The following is a 25,686-nucleotide window of genomic DNA, read 5'->3' on the forward strand; positions in this document are numbered from 1 at the left end:
GTGTGTGTGTGTGTGTGTGTGTGTGTGTGTGTGTGTGTGTGTGTAAAATAGTATATCAGTCTGGCGAGCAAACAAAAAAATGTACTAGCCAATGGCGATTATATTGCCAAGATGTGTGTAGACGGTTGAAATATGATCTAAAATGCTTCATCCACTGTCTCTTTTCCTCTGTAAATGCAAAGGCATGTATTACTAACACTACAGCAGGGTACTGATCAACGTCTGTCTGTGGTGGTTACATTCGTGTGGCACTGCTGTTCTTATTTTGGCGAGCTTCATGTTGATTTGCTGCCAGACGCGGTGTTGTAATACATGAGAGTGAATCAGCTTTACATGCATTCAGGGCACTTGACACTAATGGTCCGGGCCATTAACATTACAAATTCGTGTCCCACAAGTTGTTTCTGGAGCTTTGTTTGGTGCCATTTAACTGTTAGCTTAGCTCCAGCAAGAGGACCATGTGTACCTGACTCATTGAACCTCAGAGGTGTGTTTTCTTGTTCTGTACACTGTGTGTGAGAGAGGGTCTGTAATGTGGTGGGAGTGAGGGGCTTGTTTCCTGGGGCGAGGCATGAGCAGATATGTGTGGCATTTGTCTAGTTTAAATTTAGTGTAACTGATACCATCAACATTCATAGGATGCTAATGCAAGGGAACGTTTCTGAAGTCTCAGAGTTTGGTATTAGTAAGAGGTAGAGAGATGGGAGTGTGTTGGATCAGACACAGGTGCTAGCTGATTTTACATTTCAAATGGGATGTGTCATAGGCCCTGTCTCAAATGGCACACTTCATGTGCACTTGCGCTCTTGTAGACTTAAAAGGCCGCCGTGTGTCTGTTAAGTCCACGATACCGTAGGGTGTCCCATTTGTCATTTTAGCTTTCAGAAGGGTGCTCACGAATGCCCACTCTGCGGCCACTATGCGCCCTCGATGCGCACTTCTGCCGAGCCCGCACTGAGTCGAGCTCCACAGCAGACTTCTACCCGACAGGCAAAGCGGCATTACGTCACGAAAGTGTGGACTCAGAGGAAGACCGCAAGGGTTTAGGGTGCAATTTTGGACAGGGCCATAGAGGCACCTTTGGCAACGTCCTTTATTTATTTATTTTTTTTTTAAACCATAAATAAATAAGGTGACTCATGTGTTCACTTTCCAACAAAAAAAAAATTATAAATAATAATAATTTTAACAAAGTTTTATTGCTGAAATCGTTTTTATTTATTTATTTTTTTAAAATAAATTAATACTTTTATTTAACTTGGATGCGTTAATTTGCTTAAATGTGACCGTAAAGGCTTTGTAAATTGTTACAAAAGATTAATATTTTAAATAAATGCTCTTTTTGTGAATTTTATAATAGGGTTGGGCCGATAGATGATGCGATCATACATCGGCGATGGCTGACAGACACGATGATGTAAGTGTTGTTGCATTACAATGTTTTTGTTAGCCTATCCAGCTGAAGCCACTAGATGCGGCGCTGCTGCGTTTTTAATTACAAATATTGTGGGAAAAGAGAACATCAATGCGGACAAGATCTTGTTTATGTCAAAACTGAAACCAAGCCATTCACACAAAACACATATTTCGCGCATTTTCTAAAGGGACATCTATTACCGTTGCACTCGCATCTCGCACAAAGGAGCCGCATGTTTAGAAAGCCATGTAAAATTAATGCAAGTTTAACTTTGAAAAAAACATCGAGACTTTATGGTGGGGTTTTTTCCCCATCCCACTGCATCTCATGTTTTTAAATGAAAAATGTACTCTGTGTGACTGGCTTTCTGCCCTTTGTATTATACACACATGATGCTGTTTTGTTTATTGTTGTTTATGCAGCTTAATTAATTATAATTGGTTTATAAACATTATTTTAAACATTATGCACTTTTTTCACAGATAGTCATGTTATCTTTGAATAGCTTTGAATAAACGTGCATTAGTAATATTTAGCTCGATGCGCCCTCTTGTGGCCTCAGAAGAGAGAAGCCAAAAGCTTTTCTTCACCCTAGCTGAAATTATGCATTTTAAATTCAAATATAATTCGAATTTTGATCATATTTAAGTACAAAATTTGAATTTAGTTTTTCAGCCATTTTGACAGCCCTAATGCATACAACAGCACAGGCACGAGGTGAACGTTGAGACTAGGGCTGGGCGATATGTCAAAAATATCTTCTCGATAATCGCCTTTAAAAATATCGCGATATCAGATAATATCATCTACCTAAGCCCCACCTCCACCACGCCCCGCCCCCGCCGAGACAACATTGCCGACAAGACCATAAACACACACCATGTACAGTTTGGTCTTAATTATTGCCACAAAGTTTGGTTTTAATTTTCTTATTTTGTGCTTAAACTAACAGAAAACATTAACTTTGCTGATATGTTGGTGTTGCTAATAATTTCCACTCTGTTCTTATCAAATTTGTGTTTGAAATGAGTTTCTTTTTGTGAGGAGAACTGTTGAGGAAAAATAATAGAAGCCAATTTTAAGTTCATCATGGTGAAGTTGGACATTCTGGCGGTGATTGTAATAATGATAAATGCATGTTGATGTCATATAATAATGTCTTGAATAAAATATGCCTATTTTCCCAATGTTTCTTTTGCAGACACATTTCATGATGGTAATTAATTATACCTGTCATGTTTGTGGTTTTTCATCATTATACAGTCTGTTTAAATAAATATTCAGAAACGCATGCAGTGCTACTTTTTTTTTTCTGTTTAACTTTTATTAAACTGCAGATCAAAATAGCAAAGGCCTATACCCATAAATAAGGATAAATTATATTGGAACGCATCTCCAAAATAATTGCATACACAGATGCACGTTGCCATTACAGTAGTCAGCGCCGATCAACAGGCAAATAAAATATAAATTGAGGTTTCAAAAGTGATTCAGTCAAGATCAGTGAGGGATTTTCGTTTATTTTGTTGTTTGATTAACATTATAATGACTGGCGGCAACGGCTGCTGTCAATGCACGGATCCAATACACCCTTGTTTTCTTTCTCAACTCTTTACGTTCACTCGAATGTGTAAGAATGCGAGAAAGAGAGCTCAGTCCACACTGTAAAAAAATTCTCTGACATTTACGGTAAAATACCGGCAGCTGTGGTTGCCAGAACTTCACCATAAAAACTATGGTAGGAACATTTTAGGTTTTACAGACTTGACTTAAATTCACAATAAAATACCGTATTTCATTAACTGATGTAATGTTAATAAACCAAAATATTGAAGTACTAATATCTGTTTTGAACCATTGTAATGCACTGATAACCACCAAAAACTGGTGGTGATGAGAAAGTCACATGATGAACCAAAGCTCATCAAAAACAGCTTTTCTATGAGCTGAGGAGGGCAATACTTGTTTATAGAAGGTGCACAGTGTAATTCACACAAACACTAAACCCCATCGCGGTGACACACATGATTCTGAAATAATGCAATAAACATTAATTTAACAACATTACATGTAAGATTAAACCCTAATGTACACAACTGATAAGAAAACAACTAAGAAAAAACATGTTATTTCAACCAAAAACATCAAATATGAAGTGTCATGCAGGGAATTCTGGGAGTTTTTCGTTTATTTTGTTGTTTGATTAACATTATAATGACTGGCGGCAACGGCTGCTGTCAATGCACGGATCCAATACACCCTTGTTTTCTTTCTCAACTCTTTACGTTCACTCGAATGTGTAAGAATGCGAGAAAGAGAGCTCAGTCCACACTGTAAAAAAATTCTCTGACATTTACGGTAAAATACCGGCAGCTGTGGTTGCCAGAACTTCACCATAAAAACTATGGTAGGAACATTTTAGGTTTTACAGACTTGACTTAAATTCACAATAAAATACCGTATTTCATTAACTGATGTAATGTTAATAAACCAAAATATTGAAGTACTAATATCTGTTTTGAACCATTGTAATGCACTGATAACCACCAAAAACTGGTGGTGATGAGAAAGTCACATGATGAACCAAAGCTCATCAAAAACAGCTTTTCTATGAGCTGAGGAGGGCAATACTTGTTTATAGAAGGTGCACAGTGTAATTCACACAAACACTAAACCCCATCGCGGTGACACACATGATTCTGAAATAATGCAATAAACATTAATTTAACAACATTACATGTAAGATTAAACCCTAATGTACACAACTGATAAGAAAACAACTAAGAAAAAACATGTTATTTCAACCAAAAACATCAAATATGAAGTGTCATGCAGGGAATTCTGGGAGTGTCAATTTACAGTTTGTCACTGTAAATTATACAATGACTTTTTCTTTTTCACTTCCAAAAACCATATTTTTAACAGTATTTTACTGTAAAATTACATTAAATGTAATTACATTTATTCACCGAATATAGTATGGAAACTTACTGTTAACCAGTTAACAGGTTTTTACTGTAGCATTTTTACAGTCTTTTACTGTTAAAATCACAATCATTTTTTGCAGTGCAGTGTTCTGATATAAGAGGCGGCTTTTGTGCGTGCGCTTTGTGTGTGTGTGTGTGTGTGTGTGTGTGTGTGTTCCGCTGCACACACAGCGCGCGAGTGCAGAAGTGAGTTCTATTTCATCTTCTTGCAGTTTAATCTTTTGAAATCACAAGAAATGTGCATACAGAAATCGAGAAGCAGAATCTAAATGTAATTTTATAACAAGTAATTTGATTCCTGAACTTAAGCATCTGATCTGATTTCTGAAATTGGAATAGCTTTTCGATTCCCAAACCTCCTACTAAATTATTTCATTCTTGCATGCAAAAAGACCTGTATGGTGACTCTGGGGCTATGTTAAATATTTTTGCAACTTACTAGGTTTATCATTTGTCTTTTTCCCCCCGATAATGTCGATAATCGTCTGTTACCTAACTGCTGACATCGACATCGCGATACTTATGAGACATCGTTGATATACGATAATATCGTCATATCGCCCAGCCCTAGTTGAGACAAGTCGAATCAAGTAGGTGATACTGCGCATTCTGTGCCCATGTGCGGTTAAGTATACTTATATGCTTTGTATGCTTTGTGAACGCGGAATGGAATGGAATGCGGAAAGTGAAGTATACCCGGGACTTTAGTGGTCAGGTGCTGCAGAGGGTGCCAAAATCGAAATTGCTGATGAGATGAAGACGAAAATATCTAGTGGAAAATGAGAATGTTATGTTTTTAATTATATAATTGTTTATAATGTTTTGACAGATGGCCATCTAGCGAACTGATACCCCACTCACGATGTCATCGTCCATCGCGATATTTCACTATAGACATCGTCTAAGGCCAATTTGGTAGACATCGCCCAACCCTACTTTCTAATCATCAAAGCATCCTGAAAAAAAGTATTATTATTTAGCTACACAAAAATATTAAGTTAACTGTTTTCAACATTGATAATAATAATAAAAAAAATTTGTTTGCAGATCAGCATATTAGAATGACTTTGGAAGGTTTGATAACCATGGAGTAATGGCTGCTGAAAATCCAGCTTTGGTGTCACAGGAATAAATAACTTTTTTAAATATTTTGAAATAAAAAAAACAAACAGTTATTTTAAATTGCATTAATATATTACAATATGTTTTTACTGTATTTATACTGTAATTCTTCTTTTAAAAACGATTAAAAATACCAACCCCAATGGGTTTTTGTTTTCAGAAATGTACAATAAAATTATTTGTATAGACTCACTAAGTCTAAAATAATTTTATTTTTATTTAAATTTTTTGAAATGCATATTATTTTTTTAATAAAATTATTACATGTGTAAAATTCTGAAAATTGTATGTAATAAAATATAGAAACATGAAATTATGAAAAACTTCAGATGTTGTTGAATACTCACACACAACTCACCATACAGTACAGTATTACCCTATGCCGAACACAAGGTCTAAAATCAAATCTACCCCTCTGTCAAACACTGCCAAGGGCCAATGAATGTCATTTTGTTAAGAGCAGTTAATTCAATAATTAGTACTGTTGGAATAAAAACATAAAACCCAATTTCCCTAGTCAAACACGCCAAATAAATGTATTGTGCTGGTGTTTGGTTATTTTCTCAATAAATCTCTACACAAATCATTATGAAATCACAATAATGTTGTGACTTTATTGTATTTTTCTTTTTTTCAATTTCACATTTGATTAGAATTTAGTAACAATTTACACAAGCTTGTCAAAAGCAGGCCTCATTTTTAATTTTGCATTTGGTTACACCACCATTTTCATAGCAAATTGCATCAACATAATTTTCAGTCCGAGGCAGCTCTCAATACTCTGTATGCGATTAGGAGGTGTTCACACAGGACACATTCTTAGACATGTTTTAATAGTGTTTTTTGTTTTCCTCAAGGAAGTCATTTTAATGAGTACTCAAGTATTGTTTATTTATCTATTGAGTATTCAGAAGACACATTTATAGTCAATGATCTGTAACCACAAACTGGGATTCTGAGTTTAGATTATTTGATCTTCCAGTCTTTCCTCACATTTGTTTGTTGCATTGTACCTATAAGGTCCCTAGTACTCCTCCGAGTCACCGCTTCTCTTCCTTCCCCTTCTTTTGGTCCCTAAAAGTTACACAATTTACCCTTGGGCCGTTGTGTAATTAAAAGTGTGTCTGACAGCTGGATGGTTGTGTGTGCGCGCGTGTGTGTCTTGGTTGTGGCGCATCGCAGATGCGGCTCTGAGACTTTTTGCGGCTAAGATGATGAGTGTATTTTGATTCACCACAGCAATTGTGCTTTCAGTCATGTAAATGTCTTCCTTTGCTTAAAAGATGTCGTTTAGGTCACAAAAACCTAACTTAAGTGTAGTAGTGCAGAACGTAAAACCAGTGAACTTAATTGGTCATCCCTCTTCTTGCTATTTCTCAGTTTCTCTTTTTTTTTGTCTTTTTTCTTTCTTTTTTTTTTGGGCTCCAGTGAAGCCAAAGGCTTCTTCAGATAGTGAACAAACTAATATAATGATCTAAATATTCAGGTTTATGGTCATATAAGGATGCCAAGGTTGCCCTATAGTGTCTGTATGCAAAATCAAAGTCTTTTGATTACTTTTTGCTCTGTTGGCTGCTTTGATCTCAGGTGAATTCAGCTTCCTTTCATATACAGTTTGAACAGGCAAAAAGCACTGTTTATGAATCATGAGGAGAGGCATAAGGCCTTTCTTTATGTTTCTGGGAATTGTAAGTTGCTCTTTAATATGAACTTCAATTGGCCAGGCATAAGATCTGAAATTAACTCTGTTAGTTTGGCTATTTCAGCAGTGATTGACAAGGTTGGGACTTAATGAACCTGAGGCGTTCCCTCTGCCGGCTGAGCTTTGTTTATCCTGTAATGTTATCACAGCATGAGATGGTTTAATTAGGGAGCTTTATTTAGAAAGCAAGCATACGTTCATGTTGGCTTAGGCTGCCATCACCTAGCACAGCGGACATCCGCAGCTTGTTGGTGATGTAACTGGCTGCAGAACTGGGGCCACAGCAGTGACTCGCCTGCATGGGGAAAAGGAAGCCTTAACCAAATTAAGACCGAGAAATAGAGAATGTTGCTAAAACCAAGAAACTGGTGTTTCTTTAGTATAATTTATCTTGAAAGAAAAGATATGACTTTTCATTCTATTCAATTTCTGTTATAAGATGGAATTCAGGTTTGAAGACCAAACATTATTAAAGATAGACAGCCTTCAGATTAAACATTATTAAAAATAGACAGCCTTCAGATTACATTAAGAAATTGCTTAATATCATAAGTACCTGAATTTATTAGCCTTGGTTGGCAGAAAACATATTTGTTCATCCTCATCTCAGATGATTTATCTTTTTGAAACCTTAACATAGATACCATCTTATGACAAATCATGTTAAAGCGTTTGTTCTTGTTAATGCTGTCTGTGCAGTGTGCATTGAACTTACTTTCCCTGTATTTCATCTCTATAGAGGTATTCTGTCAGGATGGTTAATGTTCTCATCTTATTTTTTAATTGTATTTTTTTTAGCAGTGTTATACGAAAACGTACAACTGTTTTAAACTATTTGATTATAGACCGTTTTTATGAATGGATAGATCTCTCTATATCTTCTCTAGAGAAATTGTAGCCACATTCACAATAATAAAATAATTCAATTTATAAATTGAAACCCGGTTTGAATTAACTATAAAATATTATGTCTAAAATGGGAACAAAAATAATTCAAACAGAATCATATTTTTCAGTTTCACCTTTGCATTTAAACCTTATCTGATATGAATTTATATTTTTTGCAACACGTAGAGTGATTCATCAGTCGTGGGTCTGTTACAACTATGAAGTGTGTACTTGCTTCTTGGAAGGATGACTTGTCATCTTTTTTCACTTCCTAAAGCAACGGTTTAGTGTGTTTAAAAAAAACAATTTGCTACTCTAGAGATCAGTTTTGGAACATATGGGACCTATTTATAGAGCAGGCTCATTCTACAAATAACCAGTGTAGGTCTTCAGCTAAAAGTGATTTTTGTTATAAATTAATCTGTTAATTATTTTGATTGACCAGATTAAAGAAATGTAAATTTGGCAAATTCATTTCCACAAACCAACCAACCCATAAAAACAGTCTAGAGTAGCATTCTAGTGAAGTGTGTTTGATTATTGTCTCAGCTAGCTCAAGTAAGGCTGCATGCACTATGTGACACAAAAACAGCATTGTAAGTAGTTTTGTCCTGCTATGCTGCTACTTGTAGGAAAAATAGCTTGTTGCTGGAAAAGCTGAACTATTTTGAAAGCAGCTAAGCTACTGTCATGCTACTGAGTTAATAAAAATTAGCAAATAAAAACAATGTGTGAACGCAGAATCCCAGCTACTCTCTTTCAACTCCGTCTGATTGACTGAGAGCGTCCAACATCGACTCGTATGTCGACACTATGGATGCAAGCTTAGACAAAGGCAGAAATGCACGGCCACAAGCATTCAGTCTGAGCACACACACATTCGCACTGTGCGTCTCTTTGTGTTCTTAATCGGCTACAGATGTGCGCTACAGAGATGTTGGTGTGACAGGTGTGGGCTGATCTGTGTGGCTTGCGTCAGAGACTCAGTGTTTAGAAGTGACAGCACTCTGCCAACAGTTCTTAGAAACAGGCAGTGTTAGGAGGCAGCTTGTTCGGTCATTTAAAGTCTTCATCATTCAGTTTTTGATTTACAATACATTGTTTATTTTTTAGGCCAGTTTGACAAGAGAGACAGTTGGATGTTAGATCTGTAAGAAAAACCTTTCGTACATGCAAGTGTGTTCTACATAGGGAGTTCCAGATTAGGTTACACCCATCACTACAGATGATACGCACACACAGGCAGGATGTTGTGTAAGCAATTCAGGAATTTACCCTCTTTGAGGCAGGTATACGCATCTTATAGCCCAGAGTTCACACAGGGAACAACGGGTAAAATCCGAATTAAGGAATTTCATGTCAGAGACAGAGGTCACGATGTACTTGCACTTTTGACATTTTCATGATGGCCAGTTCTTGAGTTGTTAAATGATTTTCACAAAGCATCAGCAAAACAAATGACTCTGGAGAGAAGCTGGGGAAAGCAAAGCAACATGTGCAAGTAGGAAAATGATGTGACGCAAGACTGGAAAATCGAAGAAAGCAGGATGCTCTTAAATTAAGCTTGCGTTTTTAAATTATCTGTTTTCCTACAGTAGATTCTCAATAAACTGATATGGAGACCTGAAGTAAGTATATATGTGAGTTTTTGTAGGCGAGTACATTCCTCAACCAATAAATTACCTAGATGTCGTTGCTACATCGAAGTCACAACACGGATAATTATAGTTTGATTAGTCTACCACATGGACCAGGCATCCCTTATAGGGGTCAAATGATGCAATTTCAATATTTCCTTTGTCTTTGGAGTGTTACAAGCTCTTGGTGCATAAAGAAGATCTGTAAAGTTGCGAAGTCTCAAATCCAATGAGATATTCTTTATAAAAGTTAAGAGTCAACCACGCCTACCTAAATCAGCTCATTCTAACAAGCCCCCACATGTCTACGTCACGATGTGGGAAGATTTGCATAACGCCGCCCAAATGTTCAAGCAAAGAAAGAAGGCGTAACTTTGATTCTCGCTGTAGTATTGTTGCTGCCGCCGCCACCATGTTGCGGAGACGCTGTGTGTTTCATTATGAAAGTGAAACTACTTTGTTTGGCCTTCCAAAAGAGGACACAACTAGAAATTAGTGGTTAAGTTGTATTTACAACACTGTTCTGGAACAGTTCAACCCAAATATTCAGATGTGTGCAGCACATCATATGAAGGACGAGGACTGTTTCCTGGGAGAGTAGCCTACAATGCCGGTGTCTGTTTCTATAAAGTGGGGCAATTCCAACTTTGCAAGGACAGTCTGACGCTTCTGACTCACAGCCTGTAAGTATGTTTTCATATTTAAAGAATTTGCCACTGACGATTCAAACGCGAGTTTTGAGCAGTGTAGAGTAGCACTTGTTATTTGTCGTTTCTCCGATCACAAATGCAGACATGGTTTTATGTTTACGTGGCGCAATGCGTAAAAAGACAGTGTAAGTCATTATAATCATGTCCCCACTGGATGCAACAAATGCCTCGTATATAATAGGTTTTATTGTTTTTGTCACGTCGCTCCGGCCGGACAAGGCATCACAGTGTGGTAAGGACGTAACATTTTCGTCACACGCTTGAGGAATTTGGCCAATCACAACGCACTGGATAGCTGGCCAATCAGAGCACACCTCGCTTTTCAGACCGATGAGTTTTGTAAAAATCGTGTGAAAAAAATGTGTTTTTTGAACCTTAAACCGCATAAACACATTGCATTACACCAAATAATGTTCTTTTTAGCAACGTCATCTGACCCCTTTAAAGATCATTACAGCATCTGCCTCCATCTTTAATTAGTGGTGGACGAATTCAAACAGTTGCATCATGACAGGTGCGTTAGGATAAGTACCGTTCTGCCTTCACAGCAGGCGTAGATGTTTGGAGAGGTCCATACTTCATCTGTGCTTAATTGAGTTATGTGGACATCATTACTAATGGCGGAAAGGGCTTGAGTTTTTTTAATTAATTTTTTCTTCCTGTCATCAGTTCCCATCCTGTATGCATTCAAGGAATCTAAGCAATTAAACGGTTTGTGTGTTTGCGTGCTGACACGATTTCCCTCACAGTCCTTTACTGTCTCCACAGCACCTGATCTGATATTGATGTTATCAACATGCACACAGACACACAGACACACTGCAACAGGTAGGGACAGTTGGTCTCACCTCTGGGTGACTTTACTGGCGAAAGCCCGTGTATTAGTAGCGTCACAGACTGTGCAAGGCATTGAGTACTTCTCAGTGCACTACAGCGATTTCCCACTATTATTAGCTAAGGAACAGCAAAGCTTCTTAGGGCTCTTTATTTAACCAGATAGCCAGTCTGATGTGGAACTGAACAGCATCTGATATAAGCAAGCAGACACTGGGATTCCTCTCCTCATACTGCATAAGATCAGTTGTACTTTCCTCATCATAGATTATTACCGCTCTGAGGGGGTTTGGGGTTTGGTTACTTCAAAGTAACTGTGAAGACATTTATAATGTTACAAAATATTTCTATTTCCAAATAAATGCTGTTCTTTGAACTTTCCATTCATCAGAGAATTTCAGCAGAGTAATGGCTCTGCTGAATAAATTAAAAATGCAGTAAGATAGGAAACAGTTTTGTAAAATTGTAGTTTTTACAGGATTATTGTTTTTACTGTATTTGTGATCAATGAAGCATTGGTGAGCATAAGAGACTTCTTTTGAATACAAAAAAATCATATTGGTACTTGAATGGTAGTGTAGATTTTTGTAAATAATATTTTGGATTTTTCTCTTCATTACTAATTGAAAAGGTGCTTTGTGACTATTTGTATTTATTAGGACAGTGAGACTGAGGACAAGAAATTTATATAGAGCTGGATTCAAATATGCACTGCTGTCACAGGCACTGGTGTCAGAGCATTTGCACTTGTTGTGCTGGAGCTCTAACACTTCCATTTTATGAAGGACGATGCAGATGTCACGTTACAGTATGTATCTTTATTGTGTGAGCTGAAGACCAGAGGACTGCCACAATACTTTCATCATGGTATTTTATTAGCTCTGCTAGGGAGGTTGGGAGGTCTTTTGGGGGAACAAGCTGTTCTTGAAGAGCTAGTTGTGCATGGTGCTCATCACTCGTTTTCTGTTATTCTGCTCTCTCTTTCTCTCACACTATCATTTTAAAAAAAATATATTTCTCTTTCCATATCTTTATTCTCTGCCTTCAAGCTGCAGTGTGCAATTTCTGTGGCAACATTAGCCATTTCACACTGTTAGGTGTTTTTGCTTCCAACATCGGCCATCTCAGGGTAAACTTTCTTCCAGTGATAACAATAGACTAACAAGAGCAAGGTCTGGAATAGGGTTGGTTATCATTTTAATTTGAGCACTTATGACTCCAATTCTGCTTATTGATTCTGATTATTAAGGGAAAAAAATTGTCATAATATGGTGATGTGATAATACGATGAAGGACTGACTATAAATATTTGGTGCCAAATTGGTGCATTTAGTGACTGAATTTCATACAACCAAATAAAAATTATTTTATATATAGATACATTTAAAGATAATACAGATAATGTCTTGTCTTGCTCTTTAGATGTCTAACCTGAACCATAAACCAGATTAAAAGTATCAGCCTGCTTTTCCACTGTTCCCAATGCTTACAGCACCCTCCATCTCTCTTCTAGTGTTTTTTCTCCTTTATTTTATCCCCCATCATTGTGTTTATTCATGGTGCTATGCTAATGAACTGGCAGCCAGCATTTGGTGGATTAATCAAAGCCTCTTCTGATGTGATAATACGATGAAGGACTGACTACAAATATTTGGTGCCAAATTGGTGCATTTAGTGACTGAATTTCATACAACCAAATAAAAATTATTTTATATATACAGTGGGGCAAAAAAGTATTTAGTCAGCCACCAATTGTGCAAGTTCTCCCACTCAAAAAGATGAGAGAGGCCTGTAATTTTCATCATAGGTATACCTCAACTATGAGAGACAAAATGAGAAAAAACTATAAATATTTGGTGCCAAATTGGTGCATTTAGTGACTGAATTTCATACAACCAAATAAAAATTATTTTATATATAGATACATTTAAAGATAATACAGATAATGTCTTGTCTTGCTCTTTAGATGTCTAACCTGAACCATAAACCAGATTAAAAGTATCAGCCTGCTTTTCCACTGTTCCCAATGCTTACAGCACCCTCCATCTCTCTTCTAGTGTTTTTTCTCCTTTATTTTATCCCCCATCATTGTGTTTATTCATGGTGCTATGCTAATGAACTGGCAGCCAGCATTTGGTGGATTAATCAAAGCCTCTTCTCCCTCATGAATGAAGTTTAGCATGAAAAATGTCGATTAACTCTAGGGTTCAAAGATCTTATATTTTTCTGTGAAGTGAACATTTTCAAGTTGGTATACTGCAGCATCCTTGTAGTATATCACACATTGTGTGTGTCAGATTGATAGAGTAAACTCCCAGTGGTCTGTTTCCCTTGGGGTCAGAGTTCACAGTTGGATTGACATGTTGAGTCTTGTGTGACACGTAGGTTTGTCCCCCTTCCTGTCTGTCAGGCTCTGTCGTCACAAATAGGCATGTCTTATGACAGAGAGTGTACAGAGCATCTATAAATAAATCAATCAGATGGAGGGGGATAGAGAGGGGTAAAAATAGAGAGACGAGAAATGGGGTAGAGAAACATAAAGGAGAGAGAATTTAAAATAAATAAAAAATAACACTGGGTGAGTCAGTCAAAGGAGAATAACTGAGAGAAAGGCCATGACTCCATTTACATTAATTTATTTAGCTGATGCTTTTATCCAAAGCAGCATACCAGTGGGGAATCAAGATGGTATTCAACAAGACTTGATTGCATTGCATTGTGAAATCACAGCGCTGTTTCTTTGACTCAGTAGGGCTGTATGCAGCTTGTAGAAACACATCTCACTGGCTGCTCACTGCTGGCCCTGTCAGGCTCCCTCTGCCCAGTCACTGGAAGCTCATCAATAACCTTTAATAGACCACAGGCACAATATGCTCTGTGGGTGTGTGCCTGTACAGTATTAGTGCATAATAGCCATCTGTGTGTGTGCGAGCTGGCATTATTAATAGGGTCGGCCTCTATGTGGTGACAGGCTAAAGCATGCGCCTATGTGCGAATTTGTTTCCCGTGTGTTTTTTGTGCACGTCCTGAGATAGATGACGTGCATGGGTTATTCCTCTCTGGATTTGAGCCCATCTGTCGCCCCACCCGAAATTCTCCTCAATATAACTAACCCGCCGGCTCTCTGTCTCATTATATCTTTAAATGGATCTGACTCTATGGATCTTACTCTCTCACTCTCACGCTCTCTCTGTGCTTCTCACCCATACCCTACCGTCCCCTTGCGCTGATACTGTGATATCAGTACTATTTGAGCTATAATGCTCTTATTGTTAACCTGTTGCTAGTGTTGTAGTGTCTGCAGATCCCCCAGTGGCTTGTTTGCAGCTAGCCCGAGTCTTTCCTTTTCAAGGCTATCAGAACAGCAGTCCAATAAAGGAGAGAGAGAGAGAGAAGAGAGAAAATAGCCTGTTCTCTTTCATCCCTCTTATCAGCAGACAGAGACCTTGAAGTGCCTCAATAGACAGTAATTATTTATGTGTTAGTTATACGAGCAATTACACTGTGTGAACTTTGGTAAATGTTATACAGTTTCTATAAGTGATTTATTTTATGCACCTATCCTGTCTGTGTTTTTTTACTAATCGTAGTTCTGGATTTTGAGGCTCTATGTCCCTAACTGTAGAATATGCTTTTCCAGAATGCTTTTTGTTGTTGTTGTTGTTAATTTGACATATTATTTTCTCATACAAGTGTGTAAAGTTAGGGCTGGACGATATGGCCAAAATTTATATCACAACATATTTCTTAATTTCGGTCGATATGCTATAATTCCGATATCGATATGAATAGCTTCCCGTGGCAAAAAAACAGAGAAACAAATAGAGACATAATTAGCGTAGTAGGCCTAATAACCGCCAGCTTGAATGGTTTTGGGATGTGACCTAAAGACAACGACGAGTTAATAATATTGAGAAGCGGTTCTTCTGCTACAGGTAACAACTCTTTCAGTAATTTAGTGGGTACAGGATCTAACAGGCATGTTGTTGGTTTAGATGCAGTGATAAGTTTATTTAGCTCTTCCTGTCCTATAGTTGTAAAGCACTGCAGTTTATCTTTTGGTGCGATGAATGAAGCTGAAGTATTATACGCTGTAGAATCTACATTTGCTATTGTAATTCTGATGTTATCTATTTTATCAGTGAAGAAATTCATAAAGTCATTACTATTAAACTGTGAGGGAATATTTAGATCGGGTGGCGTCTGGTTATTTGTTAATCTAGCCACTGTGCTAAATAAAAACCTTGGATTGTTTTGGTTATTTTCTATGAGTTTGTGGATATGCTCGATTATAAATGATTATCTGTGATAATTTCATTTACAGTAATTGCTTTGGGTGAGAGTGATCTAATGTTTAGGAGCCCAAACTTTAAATATAGTTTTTGTTCATTTATTTTAAATTTTTCTGGTTTAATCACGATCAGATTTTTTCTAGATCCTGCATTCAATTTATATTTTGACCTCACTATTCAGGGAACAGACACAGTCTTTATAGATTGGACAGCACAAGTACTTCTATCATTTAAGCGGGTAGAACACAAGTAATCAGTGCAGTTATTTGAGATTTGACTTACTAGTCATATGGTGCGTAGCGGCCTGGAGATGTTGTCCGACATGAGTTCCGCTCCGACTCTGCTGGGGTGCAGGCCATCAGCACGAAAAAGCCTAGGACGCTCCCAGAAAAGATTCCAATTATTAACAAAGAGCATTTTCTGTTCTTTACACCATGATAATAACCATTCATTTAAAGCAAAAAGTCTACTGAACCTTTCGTGTCCTCGTCGATACGTGGGAAGCGGTGCTGACACGATGATCGTCGTCGCGGGTGATGTGCGGCGCACCGTCTGGATCAGGCTCCTGAAGTCCCTCTTCAGCGTCTCCGTCTGCCGCAGCTTGGTGTCGTTAACCCCCCGCGCGAAGCACGACCGCTCCGGTGCTCTTGTCGCCCTTCAGGATCGTGGGTATCTGCGCAGAAACATCGAGAACACTAGCACCAGGGAAACAGTGAGTGTGCACTTTACCTTCAGCTAACGTAGCACGGAAGTACCGGACGATGGAGTCTCTGATGATCACAGCATCGCGTTCCGTCTCACGGAGGGGAGCGAAGCAGTTTTGGGTGGAGATCTCGAAGACCGGAGGTGGCGGAGGGGGAGAGGTCGTCGCCCGGGGCCTGGCTCGCATCTTCCGTGGCGGGTGCACCCAGGGTCCGTGGTGTCCGGGCGCCAGAGTGAAGGACATATGGGAAGATCGCGTCCTGGGTGCACCGGGCCTGTGCAGAGAAACACACAGAGTAGAGGTGGTGGGAGAATTAGTAGCGCGCTGTACACTTACCTCGGACTTGTGACCATCAGCCTGGGATGTTTCCAGCGCGGCTCTCCGCTCTCTCAGCTGGGTCTGCCTCTCCACCAGGTCGCACACATCCGCCATTAAAGCAAGTAACAGTGAGTAAAACAATGGTAATGTGTGTGAATAGAGTATGAGTAATGTAAGCGAGATTAGCGGCAACCACGCTGGTGATGCTAGCGGGCTATTTGCTAATAGCGGACTCGGGAAATCAAAATAAAACTAGTGATAACAAGGCGCTCTGATTGTTTTTGTTGTAGAATACGATAGGGGATATATTCACACGTTATAGAAACGAAAATGATAGTGTATAAAACTGATTTTAAGATGAAAAAATTAGACGACAAAGAATTAACTTGACGGAGCTCAAACTCAAAACACACGGCAGCAACAAACAGTTATTTGGAGCGCTAAATATCTGTTTTCTATTTGAAAATATTTTAAAATGTGATTTATTCCTGTGATTTCAAAGCTGAATATTTAGCATCATTACTCCAGTCACATGATCCTTCAGAAATCATTCTAATATGCTGATTTGCTGCTCAAAAACATTTATTCTTATAGATTGAAACAAATGTGCCTTAGCCATGATAAAGAATATGAAAAGTGCTCTGAGTTGCTGCAGAAAAAAAAATCGAGCAACAACAAAAACATGTTGCTGGAGACTGGCTTATTGAAAATGCTAATTTATTCTCTGCCAGCAGGAGGCGCTTTTAGAGTGATAAAACTAGCGGTTTCTCCAGTAACGGCTGTAATCAAATCAGCTCCGCTCATGAATGCTACTTTACCAGATAAAAATGAAAATGAAATCGAAACTTTTCTGAAGACAGTCAGTTCCCTTCAGAGATAGTCATATAAAACACCCACACCACTTTTAGATTTTGAAATGTGCAGAGCTCATGTTTATTCAACAAAATCAAACGCCATAAATAAATGTATGGGAAACACTGGTAATGTATATCAGAATATTGTAAATGTGTTTAAAAATCATATCACCGTTATTGAAAAAAATTATATCACGATACATATTGATATTGAATTATTGTCCAGCCCTATGTAAAGTGATTAATTAAACTACTGCAAAATATTGATCTAACGAAAGAATAAAACTATCAATTAAAAATACTTCTCTGCAACGCAGCCTTCTGGGGATCTCTCCATCAATGCACAGTCACTGAAAAGAGGTGCAGGAAAATATAGGTGCACGTCAGGATACGCGTGCTACGCACAACCTACGATGTAGCTACGGTGTAGATCCGACGCAGAAGTATAAATCAACCTTTACGCCGATACCCAGAGACATGGCTAAAAAGTGAGGCTGTAGTGTGTAAGCGTCTGACCCCCATAGATGTAAGGCTACGTTTATACTAGTGCGTTTTCGTTTTAAAACAGCTTCTTAAAATGAAACTATTCCTCGTCCATACTGGTGTGTTTCCACTGCGTTTCAAAAAAGATCTCGGTCCACACTACATGACCAAAAACCACCATAGAGTGTTTGTTCCGAATGCGATCTCATGTGTGATTTGGCAATATATATGTTACTGAAATATATGATTTGTAGCTTATATTAGGCTAATCGCTACACCTGCTTAGCTTTTCTCATGTAAACACCCTGTTTTGTTATGAAAATAGGCAGAATCTCATGAAAATCACATACAAACCATATACTGTCGTAATCATGTGTTTATTAGGTTCATGTTAGGGCTGGGTGATATAGCTAAAAAATGTATCAACGATATAATGTTTCATATCGTTCAGTATCGATAATCATTGACATTTTTTATAACCTTTTTTAAAACAGAGCAAGATCATTTTTTTTTTACATTTAACCACTGTATTTTTAAGGTAACTCAATTTATTGAGACAAACAACAAATATTTTCTGTTTTAACAGTCAAACACAAAAGAAAAGTTAAACTTATATGTAGCTCATTTCTGATGTTTTATATGCAGATTAAATAGGTTAAACATTTGGCTTGTTTCCCGAGGCCACAGGAGGGCGCAATGAGCAAAATATGCAGCAATGCAGCACATTAAATTGTCAATGCAAGGAAATAACTATCTATAAAAACCATACATTCTAAATTAACTCATATAAATCAAATATAATTTCGTAAATTGCATAAACAATTATGAACAAAACAGTATCACGTATTTATGCATTGCTTAATATAAAAAGCCGAATCGCCCATCATGGAGATTGCATTTTAAAACATTAAAAAGACGCAGTGAAAAGGAATAAACCTCCACAAATTTGTGACGTGTTTTCTAAAAGTTTAAACTGTTTTAACTTTGCATGGCTTTCGCGAGTGCAGCAGTCATATTTGTCCGTCTAGAAAATGCGCTGAATATGCATTCTGTGTGAATGGCTTAGTTTCGGTTTTAACCCATTCAAGATCTTCTACGCATTGAGCTACTATATTTCTCTAATATTTTGAATGAATAACTGCGCATCTCGTGGGGTAGACTAACAAAACATTAAACTATAATGTAGAGCTGGGCGGTATGACCAAAAATTTATATCACGGTATTTTTCTAAATTATACCGGTTTCACGGTACATGACGGTATTTTTTTTTCATGCATGCACCGGGTGTCAACCATATTTTCTCCTGATTGAGAGGAAATACTGCAGTATATTGACTTAGAATGCCCTATTTTACTGTCATGATGAGTGAATATTATCAAAAAATGCCACACTAAATAGTGACTAAACACGACCCCTTTTAATACACGTTAACCAGGAGTCACTCTCATTTATAATCGCGGCATCGTCTGATAAAATCAACATGCATCTACACTAAAGAGCGGCTATGCAACTTTCACGCTTAGTAACACATACAGCTGTTCCCTCACCACAGTGCAACAGTGTTTGAAACGGGTCCATTTTCAGTGTCGCATTCCGAACGTTGTTTAAGCGATATACACCGGTATTGCGGTATTTAAAAAATTCATATCATAACAAAAATAAACACCGGTATTCGGTATGAACCGGTATACCGCCCAGCACTACTACAACGTCACTTACACCATCATCACCGCATCTCGTGCTCCACTGATGACGCTCCCTGACGCACACCTAACATTCGATTGTACTATTTTTGCATTCAAATGCAAATGTTTATTTTAAATTCGACTAATATTCATTTTTCTATTCACAATCTCCTCATCACAGGCAGGCACAGCACTCATGTTCGTGTTTGTGTGTGCTGTCTGCGTCACTCATAGCACGTGCCTATATCGAACATTTTTTATATCGATATCGAAGAAGGTGTACCATCGATAAATATTGATACCGTTTTATCGCCCAGGCCTAGTTCATGTTTCATCCGTAGGAATGTTTTTCTGGGTTTCTTAAGTGAATGCGGAAGTGTGATGGATGTTTGTCATAGGAGAGAGAGCGGGTTACGAACAGCGAATGAGCTTCCTCGGAGTCAGAACAGCGATCGCGGAAGAGAAAACACAGACAGACAGCGCTGGAAGCAGCTAATGCTCATCAGAAAATCAGTGGGAAATGAATAGAAATGATTATTTCTGAGCAATTCATTTTAAAACAAAAACGCACTGTTGTAAACGCACCCTAAAAGATGTGTAAACTGAAAACTGTTTGAACTTTATTAAAACTATTTGCACTGATTTATTGTGTTGCTTACATTTTGTTCCTTTGTTTCGTTGTGCAGTGGCTCAGGACATGAGTCTTTGAGTATGTAAAAACGTCAACAAGCTGAAAAAAAAAGTTTTTTTTATTTTTTGAGGTAATGTAATCTTGTTAAAAACACATTTCATATCAAACAAAAAGTATCGTTCAGTAGCCGGTATCGAGGTCAAGGTATCGGTATCGGTATCGAACATTTTTGAATGATACCCAGCCCTACGGTCCATCTTTGTCCTTCTGGGTAAAGGCATTTTCGATAGTATGTTTTTTAACCCTCAAAGACCGAGATAGCTAAAAATAACTATTGTTCTTAAATGTTTAATAACTTTTGAACCGCTAATCCTATCTGAATGCTTTAAAAAGTGCTTTTTGGAGATATCTCATTTGTCTTATTTGGATATTCAGAGGCTCTGTAGTGTACGTGATTACGTCATCACATTTTGACAACATTGATTCGTCATAAGAAACTAATGCATTTCGTTCCTCTGAGCCAAACAGAAAGGATTGTTCATGCTTAGTCCCAACCCGTGCCCAGATTGGTTCAAACTGTCCCATATTCAACCAATAAACATAGTTTTTGTTCTTTTGAACCACCATTTAGGATTTTTCATTGGATGTTTGAACAAATGCAAAGTGAAAGTAAAGTCTGTGCGTGCATGAAAACAAACACAAAATAACACATTAGCATGAGAGCACTCTCTGAAAAAGCTCAGAAAAACACACGACTGAGTACTTTGACATAAAACAAACCAAAAACAAGAATGAAACAGCGGTACATATCAGATAAAGCACTGGAATTTATGTCTTTGCGAGGCGATGTCCTGGTAAAATCGATTCCGACGCAGAGTACAGCTAACGGATCGATCATATATATTATGTATATTATGTAAATAATTTAAAGATAATTTTCACAATTTTTTCTGTTGCACTCTGTATATTTCTCACTCATTTTGTGTGTAGTTTGTGAATCATTTGCACTTTGTATTTTTGTTGCAGAAGACAATTTGTGCAATTGTTTTCACTAAATATCTGCACGTTTGTTGTTGTTAATTTTTTCTGTTGCACTCTGTATATTTCTCACTCATTTTGTGTGTAGTTTGTGGATCATTTGCACTGTTTGTATTTTTGTTGCAGAAGACAAATTGTTTTCACTAAATAGATGCACGGTTTGTGTTTGTTGTTGTTCATACTCAGATTGAAAATATAGTTCTCTGAAAAAGTAACTTTTTTACTGTGTTTTGTTATTATATAACACTGATTCCATTTTCTTTACCCCTAAACGTTTTTTGGACACATCTATATTGTTAGTAAACTAAATAGACCTGTTTTTCACTGAAAAGCGCCTATAACAGTATTGTAATAAATGGCTATAACTTGCTTGGGGAATGTTATATGTAGACAAAGTTTTATTTGGAAGTGTAAAAAACCCAGATACAACATTCTAAAGAAAAAAATCCAAACTTCAGGAGCTTCTGTTTGAGTACACAGTAAAAACACCCAATTGTTGCTTGCGTTCTTTTTAAAATTCTGGAAATTCATTAATTCTTAGAGAAAACAAAAAGAAAATTGAGACTTTAAATTAGCTAGACTGAGACTTCAAGTTCTCCTGTTTATAATGATATATGACACTTGATGCTGACTGCTAGAATAGGTCTTAAAAAACAAAGAAAAGTGCAGGCCCCTGTCAGGTGCCCCAAAAATGTTCTAAATCTTTAAGGGTTAAGGCACTGTATTTACCCCTTATTGTTCTGTCTGTTTCATCCTCTCCATGTTTTGTTTGTTTGTTTGTTTTTTTAGATCTAGAAACGGATGAAAACACATCATTTTACATCCTCAATGTGGGGCAACCTCCTTTAGTGGTGAGCCAATCACACAGTCTCCAGCGGCATGGAGGCCCTCCCCCAGCCATCTCCCCCTACCTGCAGGCCCACCACAAGACCTATGAGCCCATCTATGAGCTCCAGGACTCTAAATACACGCCCACAGGGGTGGGCGGAGGAGGTAATGGCCCACCAAAGACCTTTGAATGTCCCAGCATCCAGATTACTTCCATCTCCCCAAGCTGCCAGCAGGAGATGGAGACCAGCGAGAATGAGATGAGAGCGAAGGGTCCGGATGGAGACTACCACGACAGACCTCTGTCTCGAGACCACCTGTACCTGCCTCTAGATCACTCGTATCGAGATTCATCCTTGAGCCCGAGCCCATGTAGCAGCCTTTCCTCTCGTAGCTGGTTCTCTGACGCATCGTCCTGCGAATCCATCTCGCATGTATACGATGACGTGGATTCAGAGCTAAATGAAGCAGCGGCCCGTTTCACCCTGGGCTCGCCACTCACCTCGCCCGGCTGCTCTCCACAGACTGGACCACATGAGGAAGTGTGGCAACAGCAGCAGCAGCAGCAGCATCATCATCACATGGCTTTCACTCACTCTCTTTCTCATTCGCATGGCCATTCTCTCTCGCCCCGCCAGTCGCCTTGCCACTCACCCCGTACCAGCGTCACAGATGAGAACTGGCTTAGCCCTCGTTCACCCTCACGGCCCTCTTCACGTCCAACATCGCCCTGCGGGAAGAGACGCCACTCCAGCGCTGATATATGCTACCTGGGCTCTCTATCACCCCATCACTCCCCGACTGCCACGCCCGGCCCCTCGCCCAGGGGCAGCGTGACCGAAGACACCTGGATAGGAAGCCCGTCTATGGGTGTGTCCTCTTTCCAGTGTTGTCCCTCTGAGGCTGACATCCCCTCCAAGACAAGAAAGACATCCCAGGACTGTTCAGGAGCAATCCAGTCAGGAAAGGGCGACCTGGGCATGGATGACTCTGGGAATGTATCTCCTTTGCTTGACTCACCTGCTGAGGAAGCCATGCACGGATTAAAGAAGGATGGATCTGGAGAGCAGTTTCTTTCTGTCCCATCTCACTTCACATGGAACAAACCCAAACCAGGACACACACCTATTTTCAGGTAAACTCCCTCCTCTGCTTTGAAGTGACATCAGGATAACCATTATTGAGTTCATGTGAGTAAAGCTCTACAATGCTTCTTTCTTGCAAGTGTTCATGTGTATAGACAATAGCTCTATTCCAAAACCAGAGTAAATTAACTGCATTGTCAGCATCCTTCAAAGACAGCATCCAAACTGACAGAGAACCTCATGTGACTGATTTAGCAGCAACGTTTTTTGATGGTCTCTCACATGCAGCACACAAATAGCACTTTGTACTTAAAGCACAAGAGACGCAATTTCTTAGTTAGGCATGGTCAATACCAATAATTACTTTCATTTTATGTCCAATAAGCAATAAATGGGAGATATTAAAATCCTATACTATTTTGTCCAAATAAATTTCTGTATTTAAGCACGATTAATCACACCTAACATTAAAATCAATGGATAGATTTTGACATTGAATCTCTTGAATTAATACATTAATACAACATAAAGACAGTATTTAAAAATATCTGACATTAGCATACCTCATGAAGTGAAAATGTGGATAGTTAATTATTTTTTAATACATTATTGACTATGGAAATAGTCAGCTTTTAAATAGGGCTACAGATGTTTTTAGGGAAACTTTTTCATGTTTTTGAAATTAAAATTAGAGTATGTCTATAGTCTGTTATTTATCCATTTTTGATATACATGTACAGTATATATATATATATATATATATATATATATATATATATATATATATATATATATAAAATACAAAAAAGAGAATAAAATGACATTTTAATATATTAATATGACCATAAACCAACATCAGAAAACGTGAATGTGAACAAATATCACATGAACAAACATTAATAAACATGAAAAAAGCAACGACATGGTCAAAGTCTTCAAGGTTTTAAATGTTTTTATCAGCTATACAGTTTTTCATCTCATACATGCTATAATTGACTGAGAGGTGCTTTTGTCCCCATGCAGATTCAGATGCATGGATTGCAAATTACTTAACTCATTGCAAAGTATTCTGAGGTTGTCTTAAAGGATAGTTCACCCAAAAATTTTAATTCTGTCATCATTTACTCAGACAAAAGAAGATATTTTGTAGAATGTTGAAACAATTTTGATTACCATTGACTTTGATTGCATGGACAAAACATTCTTCAAGACATTCTTCAATATATTGTCTTTCATTAACAGAAGAAAGTCCGTTTAAAATAAGGGTGAGAATGACATATAGGTGAGTAAATGATGACAGAATTTTCACTGTTGTGTGAACTATCCCTTTAAACATGAAGAATATATGTGAAGTATTAAATAATGAAAAGCCTTTATTTCAGTGATGCCCTACAGTATTTGTAGTTAGCTCACTACTTTTAGAACAGATCCAGTATATATTTAGAGTAGCATGAGGCAGTTGAGTGAGCTGAAGAACAGAAATAGTTAAATGTGTTTCTGCTATCCATATCAGAGCATCAGATAATGGCCGTGTGTGTGTGTGCATGCTAGTCAGATGAAGACGGCCTATGTGTGTACCCTGGCCTCTTTCACCATAAATCAGTAAAGAGAGCGTGTGGCTGTGGGTCACAAACGTTTTCCTACCCACAATGATTCTGATATTGACCGCACCAACACAACACAGTTTTTGACTTAGTCAGGCCTCTTATTAATAATCCACAATGTATAGTAAACACACTTGATTCTAAAGTTGCATAAGAAATAAGCACATAGTCACACAACTTGCTCTCCTCCTCACAAACATGTTGAGAAACACGTTGGAGCACGTAGGAGTGTTGACTAAGGCCGGGACACAACAAGCCGACATCTTTACAGCCGTACCTTCATACAACAGACATGATACTTGATCCCTGTTATATGAGCCCACAGCTCTGCTGTCTGCCATCGGACCTGTTTGTGAGTGAGTGAGTGAGTGAGTGAGTGAGTGAGTGAGTGAGTGAGTGAGTGAGTGTGTGTGTGTGTGTGTGTGTGTGTGTGTGTGTGTGTGTGCTGACTGCTCCATCAATCAACAGCAATAGAAAGATCTAGAAGCTTGTCTGGTTTAACAGATGGGTTTGCTATGGCGGGGTGGGTGAATTGGCACAGTATTAAGCTGTAGTCTATAGCGGATCTAGTTTAGGGCAGCCAGCTAAACATAACAAACAAATTTCTTAACAAATAAATATAACAATTAGACATTTCTTGCTGGATGAAGGACCATCACCTTCAACTCAACCTTGCCAAGACAGAACTGCTTGTGGTTCCAGCAAACCCATCGTTTCATCACAATTTCACCATCCAGTTAGGCACATCAACCATAACTCCTTCAAAAACAGCCAGAAACCTTGGAGTTATGATTGATGATCAGCTGACTTTCTCAGACCACATTGCTAAAACTGCCCGGTCCTGCAGATTTGCTTTATTCAACATCAA

The 25,686-nt window shown here is 38.2% G+C and overlaps 1 protein-coding gene across 1 annotated transcript in view; it reads left to right on the forward strand.

The window, feature by feature from the left end:
* LOC107548920 (nuclear factor of activated T-cells, cytoplasmic 3-like) overlaps positions 1–25,686 on the forward strand; it is a 76,259-nt gene that overhangs the window by 10,568 nt on the left and 40,005 nt on the right. The window contains exon 2 of the mRNA XM_016229793.1: positions 22,091–23,264. Coding sequence (XP_016085279.1) covers positions 22,091–23,264 — 1,174 coding nt within the window. The remainder of the gene's footprint in view (positions 1–22,090; positions 23,265–25,686) is intronic.

Source organism: Sinocyclocheilus grahami, unplaced genomic scaffold, assembly GCF_001515645.1.
Source record: "Sinocyclocheilus grahami isolate Dianchi unplaced genomic scaffold, SAMN03320097.WGS_v1.1 scaffold358.1, whole genome shotgun sequence".
NCBI lineage: Eukaryota > Metazoa > Chordata > Actinopteri > Cypriniformes > Cyprinidae > Sinocyclocheilus > Sinocyclocheilus grahami.